The sequence below is a fragment of the Podarcis bocagei genome (assembly GCF_964188305.1).
Source record: "Podarcis bocagei genome assembly, chromosome: Z".
Classification (NCBI taxonomy): Eukaryota; Metazoa; Chordata; class Lepidosauria; order Squamata; family Lacertidae; genus Podarcis; species Podarcis bocagei.
The window spans coordinates 5,895,275-5,913,651 of record NC_138140.1 but is presented as its reverse complement, the minus strand read 5'-3'; the positions used below and the strand labels follow the sequence as shown (position 1 = coordinate 5,913,651).

Sequence of the window (18,377 nt, the reverse complement as noted above, 5' to 3'; positions counted from 1 at the left end):
GTTGTTACTACATTCTGGGATCAAATTCTACAATTCACTTATATGCTTTGTCAAAATTGTGGGAGAATCTGAAGCCAAAATTGCAAATGCACGGTTGCTAGAGAATTACAGACAGGGGAGTGTCTGATGTTATATCCTCTAAACCTTTATAGCAGAAGAAGGAAAAATAGAAAACTTAATCATCTTCCTGTCACAGCAAGGCCTGGGAAATATATCAACATATCACCCAGGACCAGTACGAGGGGCAGACTGTGATGACAGTTTCACTCAGTGGTATATCATGGGGGAAACTTCCTTCTGAGTCCCTCTTCTACCAGCGCCAAGGGAGAAACAAGCTGTAGCCGAGTGCTGGAGGCAAGCGGACTCAGAAGGCAGCTGTTTCGCCAGCGATATACCACTGAGTGAAGCCACCATCTTCTGTCCTCATATTGGCAGAAGGAGAAACAAGCTACATCGGTGAGGTGCTGATATAGTTTGTTCCTCCCTCTGCCTCTTTAATCTTCTTGGCTGAGGGGCGCACCATTGCCCTCACCTCAGCCAAGCAGTTTTACAGAGCCCTCAGCCTGCCACCAGCTGCACAAGCCAGCGCTGGGGTGGGGGCTCCGTTGAGGTGCTCCTCCTCTCTGGTTGAGAGAGCCCTGGCTGCTCAGCTCGGGAGGCGTGGGCTCTGTCACACTTCTCCCTTGAGGGGGGACAGCTGCGGGTGCAAGCTCCATTAGATTCCCCAACGCCAGCAAGGCAGCTGCGGCTGAGGCAGGTGTTCAGCCTTGCCACGGGGGTCAGGCTTAGCGTCAGACCGCCCTGCCTTGTGGACTTCACCCCGGGAGAGTGGGCTGCGTCTTTCTACCCAGGGTGAACGACCAACCCAGGAGCCAGCGCACCTGCATGGACAAAGGCAATGCTTGGCCTGTCTTCGGGGAGTGGGGTGGGGTGAGCGAGCGAGATTGCTCATGACGACGCCCCCCCCCCACCAGCCAGCAAAAGCAGAAGGAGCCTCAGGAAGGAGCCCTGCCATCCCTGCCACTTGTGTATTTTCAGCTGATGAAAACTATCACAAAACAGTAGTATCATTCTGGAAACACTGTCCTTGAGACTTCTGGGACGTCTTCCATTGAAACGTTTGAAAAACTATTGAGAAAACTTTACTTTTGAGACTTTCTGTTGAAACCTTTGCATAACCATGGTGAGACTGACCTTTAACGCCTATCTTGAACACATGGCTTAACGTTCTGCGCCACTAATCTGTTACATTGTATATATGAATTCTAATAGATTTATTTCTACCTTTTGAATGATATCATTATTTTATTACATGTGCTTTAGCAGTTATTAGCCTACGTGTTGTGTCTATATTTCTGTGATTGGTTCTCATTGCAACACAGGGTTTTGTTTTTGGCACTCGTGTGTGAGTGGCAAGGACACCAGGGCTCACTCAGCTGGGGACAGGAGCTTTTCCACACACACACACACACCCCAGCTGAGCCTCAGCCCCAGATGCACTGGCCCCAGCCCACAAGGCACTGGGGTGAAAGTGCCTCAGCTCCAGCAGTGAGAGATGAGGCACTTTCACCCCAGTGCCTTGCTGGCAAGGGCTGATGCAGTTTCTTTCAACATCATGGTTTATCGCCAAACTGCGATGTTTGGTTGATGATAAATCACGATGTTGCAAACCCAACATCGCCCAGCCCTAGTCACAGCACACTCTTCTTACCTTTAATGGGATAGATTGCCTGTAGAGTCTTCTCCACAGAGTTACACACCATTTTGAACTGGACAATGGTCTTTTGTAACTATAAGAACTATTGCCTCACTGATTTGCATCCTTAATCCTGTCAAGACTTATATGTGAGTAAACTTTACTTTTTTCTTGTTTACAAGTGATTTCTTTGTTAAAAGGGAAACAGAGAAGGGAGATGATCCACATCTTTGAATATCATAGCATCTTTGAATATCATAGTTTTTCTAGGTTATACAACCTTGTCTCTAAAAGCTTCTAAAGGTAAGCTATGCACAGGTGGTGATTTTTAAAAAACTGTTGAAATAGGTATTTGCATTCTTACACAAGTAAGAATCTCTTGTATTATGAGAGGGGAAGGGGGGACTTTTTCCTATACACTGTCTCCACACAATGAATAATTTTATACACTTCTTTCATGCCCCTCTTACCTGCCTTTTCTCTAAACTAAAAAGCTTCAAATTCCTTCCATTATGAAGGAATTCAATGCACAGAGAAAGAATTGCAGGGAGGGGCATCGTAATTCAGACCCCACATCACTGGCATAAAAAATATTTCATATCACCCAAAACAGCATGGAACTAACACCAACTTCCGTGAATGTACCATGCCTTCTGAAAGCAATCCTCTTCCATTCTCCGTGTCTGACAAAAGGCTCAAGACCCCAAGTTCTCCATAAAATATCACATTATAAAGCAATGCATAGAAACTGATTCTATAGCCGCATTTGCCTTGCCCATTGACATATTTTGACCTCGGGTTGCTTGGTTATTTATTTACTTGCTTAGATGGCTTACATATTTACTTATTTGACCACTTACACCTAGCAAAGTTTGAGGTGGGTTCCAATTTATATCTCAACAAAATTATAATCAACCCTAACAATAAAAGTAAACAATGAGCAGTGCATGGGGTGGGAAGAGTATCATAAAGCAAAATCATAAAAGAGTTTAATAAAAAACCAAAACAGCAATAGCAGACTAAAACCAAAGGCTCTGGTTTATCTCACACCTACCCACCCCAGGAGCCTTTATTAAAGTAAGATTTTTTTTTGGGGGGGGTCTCTTTGCACAAAAGACCTCTCTCCTGTCCTTGCCAACCACTTCTATGGCCAAGCAGATTTTCCAGCTGATCCAAGAGAAATCTGCCATCCTGAATTTGATCTAATTCTCTCCTTTAGGGCAGCAGAGCACATAGAACCACAGAATTGTGGGGTTATAATGAACCCCAAGGTTCATCTATTCCAACCCCCTGTGGTGCAGATGTCTTTGCCCTCTTCTACAGAGGTGTTCAGATGCTACAAGTGTACAGTCCATGTATCCATGTACACAGATAGTCGAGATATACGCTTCTACCATAATCCACATGTATTGTTCAATGAATATACAGTTTATGGATCTGTACACAATAGCTGAGCTGTGCAAATCTACAAGTGTCCACTCTTTCACATGTGTAGAGAATAGCTGTAAACGTTTCCCTTTTCCTTTATTTCAAATAGGATTCCTCACAAGAAAAGGGAAAAATTGGCAGCTATGGTGTAGAGACAGCTTGTTCCTGTGTTCAGTGCAACACACAAACAAGCCTCATGTGACAGTTCTTCAAGAACAGTGAGCGCGGCGGGGGATGGAACTCTCACTTCTCACAACTGGGAAACTATAGCCCTATCAATGCCGCTAAAGTCTGCATTAGCCATTTTTACAGCTGCCATGCTGCCAGTCATATTCAGCAATTCTGAGCTCCTTTTCACAAGTCAGGCATCACCCATCCTCTAGTTTGCAGCTGCCTATCATCCATGTACCACTCAAAAGACATCAAAGGGAAGCTATTGGTTTAATGGAAAGCACCCCCAAACAAAAGATTCCTCCTTACCTGTATATTTTATACCGGGTTGTAAATCCCTGACGATGTCTTTCCACAAAGGATAAGTAGCTCCGCGAGTGGTGGAAGGGCCCTCTGTCTGAAATAAGCCAATCAAATTCCTTGGAGACATGTTGGTTGGTCGCAGCGGGTTGCTGGTGGGAGGGCTGTACTGTTATATGGTCCCATATAAAGAGGAAGTAGAGGAACTCAGCAAGCCTCCAGTTCATGCTTTTCTGTCTGCCTTTTTCCTCTCATTCTTGCTCCATTCTGTGGAGTCCTGTGTAGGGAGGGGAAAGGGGGAGTAGAGGAAAGGTAGGGAGGGAAGAAAGGAAAGAGAAAAACAGGGGCAAAGAAGAGCGGTTTCAGTGCTTGTTTTTAAATTTCCAATAGGATATTTGCCTACAGTTTCCACTTGCGTTCATCCAAAAGTATTCAGGAACTCACACCCAAACACTTTCCATTGCTGAAGGCTGTCATTCTGCCTTCTGTATATGCTAGCCTGATTGTGCTCATTGGAAAACAAAGAGAAAGTTTGTGCTTTCAGCTAAAGGTGTTTCATAAAGATAGACAGATTGAGAGTTTAATAAAAATGCATAATTGTCCTTATATCAGCACATCAGTAGTGGGGAAACAAACCTCAAAAGCTACAGCAAATGGAATGGCAGACTGTGTGTGACATGAGGCCTTGATGTTCATGCATGTGCACTGATGTACATCTGATCTTCAAGGCACAATGTCTCTGTCTCTTCCTTGGAGACTGCATTCTTGTGCATAATAACTCAGTATGTTCAAGGGGTTATTCTCCAGCAAAGTGTTCCCCAAAGTGTTCTCTACAAGACTGCCTTACCCCACGTGACTGGATCAACCAGTGAAATTGGTACTACTACAGGTGCCACATAATGCCAGTTCCACATTGGTGAGAACCTGATTGTTTACTGCGGCAGTGACTACAACTTTGGAACTTATTGCCTATTGAGATCAAGAAGCCACCTTCAGTGTTCTCTTTTTGGTGCCTACTAAAAGCATTCTTGTTTAAACAAGCCTACCCAGATGCTTAGAAGGTTGAGGTGATTTTAATCCTTTTCAGTAATTTAACTTCCATATGTTTTAAAGCAGGGTTGTGAACTTTTTGTCTTACTTTTTTCTTTTCTTTTTTATAATCAAACAGTATATCATTTTTATGAAATAAATAAACAAACTCTGGGTCCCAGGATGTAGTTGGACTACGCATCCCATCACCCCAGGCAGCTTAGCCAATGGTCAGGGATGATGGGAGTTGTAGTACAACAAAATATGCAGTGGCTAGGCTACCTAAATGCCAGGTGTTCTCTCTGTTGTCCAGTAAGAGCATTAAGATCAACAAATAGGCCCTAGTTAGCCTTACAAAGGCATGATGCTTATCAGCTTCTTCACTGGCAATGCGGGTGTTGCAGAATATGCTCCTTGCTGAAATGTGAGAGGCCCCCATCCTCACTGCCATTCGTCTTGCCCTGTTTATACACAAGCAGTTTCTTGACCTCTTAACACAAGAATTTTGTTTTAATTGCACAGCAGCTTTAATGAGATCGTTTTGTTGCTCATTTCAACACTGGTGGTTTGCATTTTAATGTTTTAATCATAGAATTGTAGAGTTGGAAGGGACACTGAGGATCATCTAATCCAGGAGTCACCAACCTAAGGCCCATGGGCCGGAAGCGGCCCGCAGAGGTCATTTGACCGGCCCACAAGCCACCCCCGAACCAAGCGACCTGCTCGCGGGCTGCACTACACCGGCACAGCACAATGCGGGGACTCGCTTTCGCAGTGCCGAAAATCACGTCTGCGCATGTGTGATGGAGGGATCTCCATGGGACTGATCCGGTCTAGGCAAGATGAATCTTGCCGACCCCTGATCTAATCCAGTCCTCCTGCAATGCTGCACTGATAACTTAAGCAACTAAAACTTAAGCATCTGCTTTAAAAACCTCCAATGACAGAGAGCCTCCACCACCTTCCTAGGGACTCCGTGCCACAGTCAAACAGCTCTTACTGTCAGAAAGATCTTCCTGAGAGTTCAAAGAATAGAATCGTAGAGTTGTTAGGGTACACCAAGGGTCATCTAGTCCAACCCCCTGCAATGGGGAATCTCAGCTAAAGCATCCATGACTGATGGCCATCCAACCTCTGCTTTGAAATCTCCAAAGAAGGAGAGTCCATAACCTCTCATGGGAGTCTCTTCCACTGCCAAACAGCTCTTACTGTCAGAAAGTTTTTCCGTACATTTAGCCGGAATCTCCTTTCATGTAATTTGAAGCCATTGGTTTGAGTCCTACCCTCCAGATCATGAGAAATCAAGCTCGTTCCCTCTTCCATGTGACAGCCCTTCAGGTTTCTGAAACTGGTTATCATATATCCTTTCAGTCTCCTCTTTTCCAGGCTAAACATACCCAGCTCCTTCAACTGCTTGTCATAAGGCTTAGTTTCCAGTTAGATCAGTTCATTTTAAAATGCAGACTGAACATAATTCTGCTCCATCCTGATATTGAATTGGAATTTCATTTCTTGTTACTTGAAGCCATTGGTTCGGGTCCAACCATCCGGAGGAGAAAACCAGCTTGCTCCATCTTCCATGTGACAGCCCTTTAGACATTTAAAGATTATCATTCTCCTCACAGTCTCCTCTTCTCTAGCCTAAACATACCCAACTTCCTCAACTGTTCCTCAAAATATTTGGTTTCGAGACCCTTGATCATCTTGGTCACCCTCCCTTGCACATGTTCCAGCTTCTCGATATCCTTCCTAAATTGTGGCACCCAGATCTGGACACAGTACTCCAGGTGTGGTTTGACCAAGGGAGAATACAGTGGTACTAAGATCTGGACATTATAATCTGATGCAGCCTAGAATCGTTAGCTATTGACTTACATTAAACTTCTTTTTACAAGCCAGATGTCCCCCATCTTCTGGGATTGTTTTATTTCTTGCATTTTAATTATGTTGTATCTGTGTTTTAACAACGTTGTTCAACTGTTGCTTTTTTCTGTTTAGAAAGTACGTATTAAGCAATATATTCATTACTTCTACTATCACCAGTGCTTTTATTCAAGAAAATAGGTGCCAGAACTCACCATGAAGTTGTTACAGTTAGTCAGCAGGTGACTCGGGCCAGATTCTAATGCCCCTGATTATTTTACCCTGCAAGTAAAACAAATGCGCCCCCACCTCCCTCATTTTCTTAGATTCATGCGGATGGCTAGGGCAGCTTGGAAGGGCCCTTGCACAATCGTGTGTGTGAATGCAACAGTAGATGCCTAGCTGGAAAGCTTAAAGCCCACCGCTACTACACAGGAGACAGACTGAAGAAAAGGAAACACAAATTAGCCCCACCCCAGTGATAGCTAGGAGTGGCTAGCTGCTAGGTGGAGTCACAGACCTTTAAAGAATTGTAGACTTGCACATGCTGCCCAGCTTCTGTTATGACTTCAAATGTTCCGATTTGGGCTTCTGAGAAGTACATAAAGGCAAGAAGCAGGCAGGGGGAGCAGCAGCCTACAATGGCACCCACCTGAAAGGTGCTCAAACTGCGCTCTGGTGTGCTTTGACTGAAAAAAGCACCGACTACCACTATGAATAATATTAGTAATAATGGCAATTCTTTTACAAAAAATATCTGAGGGCACAGGTTGGGGGAGCCTGTACTACAGCAGTATTATTTAACTTTGGGTTGAGGCACAACTATTCCACTCTCTCTGTAGTTTTAGATGGTTAGTTAAAATGCATCTTCTTTTGCGATGTTTAGAGGAGAGACTTGATTGAGGCTACTAGTAATTTTCCTTTACTGCTTTGTTATGTGTTCTTTATAGGATTCTGTTATGAATTTTATGTGTTCACTTTAAGAGACCACTACATGAAGAATCAAAGTGGTGACATCCAAAGTTGACAAGAAATGCTATCAGAAAGTATATAGAAACTGTCAGAGGCACATGAATCTAATGAAATGTCCAAGGTTTTATGATTGGAATGAGCGTAGAACTCAGAATCATTCTGAAGGGAGTGGGCATGCTAACTGTAAGCTAGCCCTGCACCGAGCAATTAAGAAACAAAATGCAATTAAGCATCGTCAGAAGTAATTAAGTAAATAAGTTGAGTAATTAAGCTTGTGATTTGTGGGCTATATCACCTGCACAAATGGATTTTTGTCATAAAAGGACTATAATAGAGAATGGGACTTGGAGGGAGGGAGGGAGAGGGAGAGGATGAGGTTACTCCTCATCTTCAAAAGAGGGGGGAGAGAAGACCCAGGTAACTACCAACTGGTAAGCTTGACATCAATACCAGGAAAGGTCCTAGAACAGATAATTCAACAGTTGGTCTGTGAGGATTTAGAAAAGGATTCTGTGATTACTAAGAGCCAGAATGGGTTTCTCAAAAATAAGTCATGCCAGAAGAATCTCATTTCTTTTTTTGATGAAGTTACAAGCTTGGTGGATCAGAGGAATGCTGTGTATCTTGATCAGTAAGGCTTTTGACAAAGTCCCCCATGATATTCTTGTAAGGAAGCTGGTAAAATGTGGGTTGGACGAGGTAACTGTTAGGTGGATTTGTAGCCGGTTGACTGACTGAACCCAAAGAGTACTCGTGAATGGTTCCTCGTCATCCTGGAAAAAAGTGACAAGTGGGGTTCTGCAGGGTTCTGTCCAGAGCCTGTTGTTCAACACCTTTAGAAATGACTTGGATGAAAGAATTGAGGGGATGCTCATCGAATTTGCAGATGACACCAAACTGGGAGGGATGGCTAATGCTGCAGAAGACAGAATCAGAATTCAAAATGACCTTAACAGATTGGAGAACTGGGCCCAAGCTAACAATATTAATTTCAGTAGGGACAAATGTAAGGTCTGCACTTAGGTAGGAAGAACCAGATGCACAAATATAAGATGGGGGACACCTGGCTTACTAGTAGGACATGTGAAAAAGATCTAGGTGTCTTGGTGGACCACAGGCTTAACATTAGTCAACAGTGTGATCTAGCAGCAAAAAATGCTAATGCTATCCTAGGCTGCATCTTAAGTATAGTGTCTAGATCAAGGGAAGTAATAGTACCACTCTATTCTGCCTTGAACAGACCACACCTGGAATACTGTGTCCAATTCTGGGTGCCACAGTCTAAGAAGGATGTTGACAAGCTGGAATATGTGCAGGAGGAGGGCAACCAAGATGATCAAGGGTCTGGAAACCAAGACTTATATGGAGTGCTTGAAGGAGCTGGGTGTGTAGCCTAGAAAAGAGGAGACTGAGAGGCGATATGATAGCCATCTTCAAATACCTGAAGGGCTGTCACATGGAAGAGGGAATAAACTTGTTTTATCCTGCTCTGGAGGGTAGGACTTGAACCAGTGGCTTCAAGTTACAAGAAAGGAGATTCTGATTAAACATACAGAAAACCTTTCTGACAGAAAGAGCTGTTTGGCAGTGCAGCGGTCTCCACCAGGAGGTTGTGGACACTTCTTCCTTGGAGATGTTTAAGCAGAGGTTGGACGGCTGTCTGTCATGGATACTTTAGCTTCGCAGGATACCCAGAACCAACAAGGTCCCTATCTCAGAGGTCTCAATTCTACTGCAGTTTTTGAAAACAGGTAAGAAACAGCAGCAGTTATTTCCAAGCTGTTGTTTCTTATCTTCTCCATTCCCTTGTGCAAACGAATGAACACCCTGCCCCCAGCTCTCCGTGCATGCATGCCAAAGAATGGAGGAGTTGGGTGTGTGTGAAGATGACCACAATAAATGGCTGGTTTGCAAGTCAAGTCAGTATTGGTGGACTCCTGATCATGGCTTGAGGTCATCTGCATACACAAGGACACAAAATGCCAGCACATGACTTTCTACCTATCTAGATACTGGGGGGGGGGGGTATTACTCCTCAGAAGACTGGCCTCATTACCGGCAAAACTTCATGTGCTTGAGAGGCATACAGTGGTACCTCAGGTTAAGAACTTAATTTGTTCTGGAGGTCTGTTCTTAACCTGAAACTGTTCTTAGCCTGAAGCACCACTTTAGCTAATGGGGCCTCCCGCTGCTGCAGCAGCACAATTTCTGTTCTTATCCTGAAGCAAAGTTCTTAACCCGAGGTAGTATTTCTGGGTTAGCAGAGTCTGTAACCTGAAGCGTATGTAACCTGAAGCGAATGTAACCCGAGGTACCACTGTAATCAAATTGTTGCCATTGCATCTGGTTTAGCCCTGAGTAGGTGAATGACTGTCAGTCAGTGTAGTCCACTCGTGTTCTACAGGTAAAGAGGGAAATACCGTATTTTTTGCACCATAACACTCACTTTTTTCCTCCTAGAAAGTAAGGGGAAATGTCTGTGCGTGTTATGGAGGGAATGCCTACGGGTGGCATGCCTACGGATTTTCCTCCTCTAAAAACTACGTGCGTGTTATGGTCGGGTGCGTGTTATAGAGTGAAAAATATGGTAAGTTGATAGTAAACAGAATTCAGGGGAACTCAGGCCTGGGGGACAAATGTATATAAGGGCATTGGAACTCTCCATAGGCCATGCCACTCACTTCCCATGCCCCTCCCCCACCCCTGTTGGTTTATCCAAACAAGGTAGGATCAGAAACCATGGATGGATCTTCAGTTCTTCAGGTGAACTAAAGCTTAAATTAACCCTGTTCAGATGAACAATGCAGTGTGTTTCATTTCAAATGGAAGTGAATGCTTCTGATTCCCTTGCAACTATACCAGAGGAGATGATTTGAGGGAGGGGGTGCACAAGCTTGAGACTTGTGCATGTAACACTAAACTATGGTTTAGCATTATATCCAAGCCCTTCCATAGTGAGTTACTGAAATGGCTATTGATCCAGGCCTGAGATTCCCACCTTTTCATTAAGTCTTGAAACACCAGGTCAGTGCTCCTCCACATAAAATGCCCCCTTTTAGAGGGTCATTACAAAGCTCTTGTTTCATATTCCAGGCTGCCCTTGGCTCCTAACATCAGACTTAGATGTCTATTCCCCTTCAAACAAGATGTTCTCTCACTTTCCCAGCCTCACATAACCTGTTCTTGCTAGATATGGGGGAATCAGAGATTATAAAACTCGATAATGAAACAAGCTGCCTCTCACTTCACGTTCACACACAATTAGTCTATGTACGCTTGTCCTTATTTTCATGTCCCACATTTCATAAGACACCCCCACCCCCGCAATGCACAAAAGAAGAAGGTCGCAGCTTCCTGTGGCTTTCACTGGAGAGAAACAGCTAACGAATTGCTCTTGGTAGACCACTTTGCTGCGGCTCTACTACCTGCCTTCAGGGCTACATAACATTCTGAAAGGTAAAGAATTGAACAATGAGTCAGCTGAAGAGCTGGCATTGAGGGAAGAATATAAGGTGGTCTGAAAGAAGGCTCTAACATCAGCCGAACCTCTCACTCTGAGACTTACATCCAGTTCAGCAGGTCCTATGGGCTGACCCAGCTTGGATGTTATGCTTAAACCAGTGTGGTGCCTGCCAGAGGTTGTTGAACTCCAACTCCCTTCAGCCCCACTTAGCATGGCCAATGGTCAGCGATGATCGGAATTGGAGTTTGACAATATCTAAAGAGCACCACATTGGCCAACATGCTAAACCATTGTTAAAAATGTTGAGCATATTTCCCCCCTCCAATATAATTGTGTGGAGGAAATCAGAATTTTTTGCTTCCATTTTTGCATAATCACAGTTTCTTCAACCATCTGAACTCAGCAAACTGTGGTTAATGTAAATATAGTTTTATTCAAAACAAGCAAACTTCGAAGCTGGCTGTGAAGCTGGCTTGTTTAAACACAAAGGTACCATTGACCACAATTCAGGATAGGTATGGAGAACCTGTGGCACTCCAGATGTTGCTAGATTCCAAGTCGCATCGGCCCTAGCCAACATAGTCAATGGTCAAAGATTATGGGAATAGAACTGCCACAGCATCCAGAGGGCCACAGCTTCCCCAACTTGTAAGGGAAGCTGAAGGTCACCCAATGAGCTTTATGGCTGAACAGAAAGCTTTGCAGCCAAACAGAGATTTGAGCCTGCACTTCCTCAGCAAAGTTTAACACTTCCAAACCATTGCATCAACTGGTTACTTATACATGTACACACATGCACACATACCACCACCACCACCACAGCTCTTTATGTGCTACAAGCAGTGTAAATTATTCAACCAGCAAGAACCTATTACATCAAAAATCACTTTTAACATGAGGAAAAGCTATCTGGCTTGGAGAACAGATGTGTTCCTTCTCAGGTACTTTCGAACTTCAGAGGGGTATCCTAACCTTGAATTCTGCTCTGACATATATCAGACACAAATATTAAGTGTGGAATGTGTTTTGGAGTTTCTCTCATCAATCAAGCTTGCTTTCTGTTGTTTTTTCTGTGTTAATCCAGATATCAGAATGTTCTTTCTCTCTCTGTGACAAGAAGAAATTGCAGTCTCTACCAGTTGCCTTTGCAAAATGTGTAACAGGATACAGGGTTGAGGAGGAGCAAGGTGCAAGGCAGAAGTGGAAAAGATGGAGTTTGTATTGATTTTTGGCCCATGCAGAGAAATATGCCCTCCAAGAGCCAGGACAGGTGTATTGTACTTCTGTGAAACACTGAAGGTGTTAGGGGCAATTCAGCTGCAATCAATGTCCCCCAAATGCTGGAGTCTGCAAGCAAGTTTGAAAATAACAGAAGACAGGAGAGCCATTGCCACTTTAAATTAAAGTGTGCCATTTAATGTGTGCATGTGTGTGCATGCACACAGGAGTTAATGAAGCACAGGGGGCTAAATAATGGTGGCATTGTGTCAGCAGGAGGGAATGAGTCCAATTTTTCAAAGGCAACTGGTGACCAAAAATGATTGCTTTGAACACCCATAGTAAACATGACTTTTATTATGTAGTTTTGTTATATTGCTGGGTTTTGCGTAACAAATAAATAGGGTATGTGGGGGGGGCGGGGCGAGATGGATTGAAACCATGGTGTGGAGCAGGGGGCTCTTAATACTTTGCTCCATAGGTCTGGAATAATAGCAATAATAACATTGTTATTGTTATTTTATTTATACCCCGCCCATCTGGCTGGGTTTGCCCAGCCACTCCAGGCAGCTCACAGCATATATCAAAACATACTAAAACATCAAACATTAAAAACCTCCGAATACAGGGCTGCCTTCAGATGTCTTCTAAAAGTTGTGTAGTTCTTTATCCCCTTGACATCTGAAGAAGGGATGGTGCCACTACCGAGAAGACCCTCTGCCTGGTTCCTTGTAACTTTGCCTCTCACAGTGAGGGAACCGCCAGAAGGCCCTCGGCGCTGGACCTCAGTGTCTGGGTTGAATGATGGGGGTGGAGATGCTCCTTCAGGTATACTGGGCCAAGGCTGTTTAGGACTTTCAAGATCAACACCAACACTTTGAATTGTGCTCGGAAACACACTGGGAACAAATTAAGATTCTTTAGGACTGGTGTTATATGATCTCGGCAGCCACTCCCAGTCACCAGTCCAGCTGCTGCATTCTGGATTAGTTGTAGTCTCTGGGTCACCTTCAAAGGTAGCCCCACACAGAGCGCACTGCAGTAGCCCAAGTGGGAGATAACCAGAGCATGTACCACTCTAATGAGACAGTCTGTTGGCAGGTAGGGTCTCAGCCTACGTATCAGATGGAAATGGTAGACAGCTGCCCTGGACACAAAATTGACCTGCGCCTCCATGGCAAAATTACTCCCAGGTTGCACACCTGGTCCTTCAGGGGCACAGTTACCCCATTCAGGACCAGGGAGTCCCCCACACCCACCTGCCCCCTGTTCCACCAAAACAGTACTTCTGTCTTGTCAGGATTCAGCCTCAATCTGATAGCCGCCATCTATGCTCCAACTACCTCCAGACACTCACACAGAACCTTCACTGGTTCTGATTTGAAGGAGAGGTAGAGCTAGGTATCATCTGCATACTGGTGAACATCCAGCCCAAACCCCCTGATGATCTCTCCCAGCAGCTTCATGTAGATGTTAAAAAGCATGGGGGAGAGGACGGAGCCCTGAGGCACCCCACAAGTGAGTGTCCAGGGGTCTGAGCATTCATCCCCCAACATCACTTTTTGGACATGGCCCAGGAGGAAGGAGTACAACCACTGCATAACACTGCCCCAGCTCCCTGCCCCTCTAGCCGTTTCAGAAGGATGTCATGGTCAGTGGTGCCAAAGGACACAGAGATCCAGCAGAACTAGGAAACAGCTTTTACCTTTATCCCTAGCCTGCTGGAGATCATCGACCAGCACAGCCAAGGCAGTTTCAGTCCCATGATGAGGCCTGAATCCTGACTGGAAGGGATCCAAATGGTCCGCATCCTCCAGGCGTGCCTGGAGTTGTTCAGCGACCACCTGCTCAATCATTTTGCCCAAGAATAGAATATTTGAAACTGGGCGATTGTTCCCATATCGGCTGGGTCCAAAGATGGTATTTTAAGAAACAGTTTAATAACCACTTCCTTAAACAGGTCCAGGAAGACCCCCTTCACAGAGGGAGGCATTCACCACCCCGTGGAGCCCATTGCCCAGCCCTTCCCAGTTCGCTTTTATTAGCCAGGATGGGCAAGGATCAAGGAGACAGGTGGCTAGTTTCATTTGTCCAAGCAGCTTGTCCACATCCTTGGAGTTAACAGATTGAAATTGATTCCATGCAACTTGACCAGACAGGACTCTAGCACTCTCCCAGCCCGGCCCCACCACCATGGTGAAATCTACCTCTTTCCAAATCTGAGTGACTTTATCTGCAAGAAATCATTGCAGGAGATCTTGGGGTGCTCATCAGGCCCCGATGATGAAGCTGGTTCTGTTAGATTGCAAACCACTGAAAGAGTCTCCTGTTGCTGTTTTCTGCAGATGCAATTAGGCGGTGAAGAAGGTCCTCTTCGTCATCCCTATCACCACTTGGTAGGCTCAACGTTGAGCTCTAACCTGTGTCCGATCTGATTCAGAATGAGTTTTCCTCCACCGATGCTCTAGCCGTCTCAGCGATTGTTTCATCACTCTCAACTCCCAGGAAAACCATGGGGCTGTGTGGGCTCCATGCAACTGGAGTGGGCACTTCGAAGTCAGATAGTCAATAGCCCTGGTTAACTCCGCATTCCAGTGCGCCACCAGGGAATCAGCTGAAAGGCCATCAACATGGGATAAACATCCCCTACCACTCTCTGAAAACCATTTGGATCCATTGTAGCAGGACGGACCATCCGAATTGGTCCCACCTCCCTGTGAAGGGGAAGGGTCACAGAGAAGTCTAGTTGCACCAGGAAGTGATCCAACCATGGCACTTCTTTTGTTTCACTTTTACTTAGTGTCAGATCACCCACATCCATAGAGGTGAACACCAGATCAAAGGCATGTCTGCGGCTATGAGTTGGGCCAAACTTATTCAGAGACAGCCCCATGGAGGCCATGCTTTCCATGAAGTCCCGAGAGGCCCCTTGTAAGGTTGTGACAGCATGGATGTTAAAATCTAGGGTTTCAGAGGACATATTCTCACCCCTACCTGGAGATGCTAGGGACTGAACATGAGATCTTCTGCATACTAAGCAAATGCTATACCACTGAGCTATGGCCCTTCCATGCAGCTGATAATGGCTGAAAACACCAGTGCACTGGTGTTAAAGATTGCACTGGAGAGAGTTTGATCACACACCCCTTCCTACTTTCTTGCAGAAAACATTTGCCCTTAAATTCACTCCTAGGAACTCCTAGTGAACACAGGTCTTTGTCTAAATATTGGATTGAGGCAACGTTGAACAGCCATAAAGTTATACAGATTGGGAATACACCTGGGAGAAACATTGCTTTTATACAGGTGATCCATAATGCTGGCATGAAATCAAAGAATGCATATTTCAGCACCATCCATTCTTGATAAGGAAGATCATTCATCACCATCAAAAGTGGAAGGAAGAGCATAGCAGCAAGATGAGACTCCGAGGTCTTCATTAGCTTAGGGATGGGAAACCTTCCTCAGCCCAAGGGGCCACATTTCCTCATTGGCAAACTTCAGGGCGTGGCATATGGTGGATGTGGCAGAAGGTAGAAAGCGGGTAGGGTTCTCCCCTTCACACAATAAGCTACATTACAGAAAATCAGAGCTTTACACACACGCAAGCTTCCATCCAGGCAAATAAAAGGCATTATCGCAGTTCAGTAATACATCCTGCCATGGCTGAAGTACTCAAGGAAGGTGTGGAGCAGGGCCAGAGGGGGTGTGGCTTGGGAAGGGGGCATGACCTTAGGGGAGGGTCACAAGGGACAGACAAAAATGCCCGGGGGGGGCTGAATGTACCCTCCTCACTCTTCATTTATCTTTTCCTGCGTCTTTTTCCTGCTTATCAATTCTCTGCCCAAGCAACATTTTTTCCTGTCGAAAGTGAGCAGGTAACTCATCATCATCATCATCAACCTTTTATTCGACCGTTAGTCAGAAAAGTACAATTGTCAATACACAGTTAAAACATCCAAGAAGATTTTTGAGCTGAGCCAACACTAAAATGGGCTAAACAGATAGCCCCATATCAATACAATCAATTAAAGTCTTGCAACGCTTAAAAGCTAAAAAAAGAAATTTGGCCACCAAGGAAGGTATAGCTCTAGTGACGTTATTCAGCAAGTGTAAAACCTGGTTTTCTCTGGGTAGGGAGCTAAATTGACATAGAAGTGGGTCTATAAAATTTTGTCTAAGCTCTGCATAAGAAGGGCAAGTCAAGAGAATGTGTTCGGTGGACTCAACCACACCCATGGCACAATGACAGGTTCTCTGGGCGTATGGTACTCCCCTGTACCTTCCCCACAATATCGCAGAGTCAAGGACATTTAATCTAGCCGCTGTAAGAAGTCTGCGGTATTCCACATAGTGGATTTCTGCAAGGTAGGGGGCTGGTATGGTCCGATAGATCTGGTCCCCTAGGAACATCCCTGGTTTTACCTGGGCTATGTCCTCTTGTCTAGCAATGTCACTCAGTCTCCGGGAGATCACAGCTCTAGCTTGATTGTACGACATAGACTCAAAGAGCAGGTAACTCAAGCCGCATCTTGGACCTAGGTGTTAATTCATCAGCAAGCACTGCACAACAAGCCAGATGGCAGAGTATTCCCTGCCAGCATGCAAGGCCTGCTCTGCCGTGGGCATCTGCAACCCGTCTCATTGAATATGCACAGTTGCCTCTGATTTTGCTGGAGATGCCCTAACATAGAAGACCCATCCAGATGAATTAAACTCTCTGGAGAATCGGGCATGTCCACATTCGAGACATCTGACAAGGAGCTGTCAAGAAATACCCATTCTTTTGTCTTACATTTAACTGAAAATGAGGTGCAATTCCCTCAAAGCTCTGGGACAACTCCCACAGTACCATGGGAAGTATATTCCTTTTCAAACTCCCACTGACAACATAAAGCTCATGTGTTTCCCATGTTGCAATGAACATGGGGGAGGGGAAGAATTCAGCAGTATACAGGGCTTGATTGGTTGGTCTTGTAGGATAGTTCTCTTCTCTCTCTCCGTCCCCAATAATGCCTCCACCTCACACATATATCTAAGAAAAAAGATAGTTACCATCTTGGCTTTTTCAGTGGAGGGCAGGTTGTTGTGTTCTGCGGGAAATTGTAGGTGTGGGTTTACTATAGTAGTGACCCTTGGTAGTAGAATTGGGATGTTCCAAACACACTCTACTTCCATTTGTGAAATATTACACTGAGATGGACATACATCAGACCGTTGATTGCTCTTCCTCACTTTCAGTGGCCAAAATAACAGTTATACCACGGCCCCTGAACCAGCTCTTAGTAAGGTGTAAACTGGTGTGTGAAACCAAAGTAAACTATGTGACTGCTCCTCAGGTTCCCTTCCTCTTCTCTCCACAATCAGAAGAAAATCACACCAAAGGGTACACTGCATAATGCTCTCTCTCTCTCTCTCTCTCTCTCTCTCTCTCTCTCTCTCTCTCTCTCTCTCTCTCTCTCTGTGTGTGTGTGTGTGTGTGTCCTTTCCTTATCTGTTTCTCTCTACAAATGAATTAGAGATGTGGAAAGGGATCCTTATTTCACACTTGCATTCCAGCACCCCCCTCCTCTGTATAATTCTAGCAATTCACACATGTACTGCCCCTTATCGCAGATTCCCACATGCCTACCACATTTCCTTCCCTGGTCCTATACCCTATAAGCATTGGTGTCACTCATTCTTATCTCTGTATTTATGTCTGTCTTGTCAACGGAGGTGGTGTTCATACCTGACAGTGCCTCTTCCCCCACCCCAGGCCCAGGCACACATCCTCTCTTCCTTCCCTCCCCTTTCTTGCTTCTCTAAGTGTCTGATTATTCCATCTCTGAAGCTCCCACCTTCTCTACAGCTGTTTCCCCTTTTATCCTCTTCCATCTGTTCAGAGCTGAAACTCCATGTTCGCTTAGCCTTTATAGTTCTCAACCCTTAACTATCTGTTTGACTGGTTTTTGTTTGTTGGGTTTTGTTTTGTTTTTTGCTAACCATTGCAGACACGGTCTTTATCTGGATCTAAAAGCATGGCTGTGCCAAAATGATGCAAAATGACTAGGAACTCATTTGCACTCCCCTCCTGCAAACCTCAGTGGTTCTGCCTTGTTTTTGTTAATCTTTTGGCTTCATTAGAAAGTGGGGGGGGATCTTACTGGTGTTTTGCCATCTGGAGGGAAAGGCAGGTAGAACTGAGGGAGTTGGCAGCAGATTTAGGACAGACCAAGAGAAAAGAAAAGAAAAGAG

The 18,377-nt window shown here is 44.9% G+C and overlaps 1 protein-coding gene across 2 annotated transcripts in view; it reads right to left on the bottom strand.

Annotated features, from left to right (window-relative positions):
* The window catches only part of BRINP1 (BMP/retinoic acid inducible neural specific 1), a 121,981-nt gene that overhangs the window by 79,944 nt on the left and 23,660 nt on the right, over nt 1-18,377 (bottom strand). For both annotated transcript variants that reach the window (XM_081179717.1, XM_081179718.1), the window contains exon 2: nt 3,605-3,872. In XM_081179717.1, coding sequence (XP_081035843.1) covers nt 3,605-3,822 — 218 coding nt within the window. In that variant the 5' untranslated portion in view covers nt 3,823-3,872. The remainder of the gene's footprint in view (nt 1-3,604; nt 3,873-18,377) is intronic.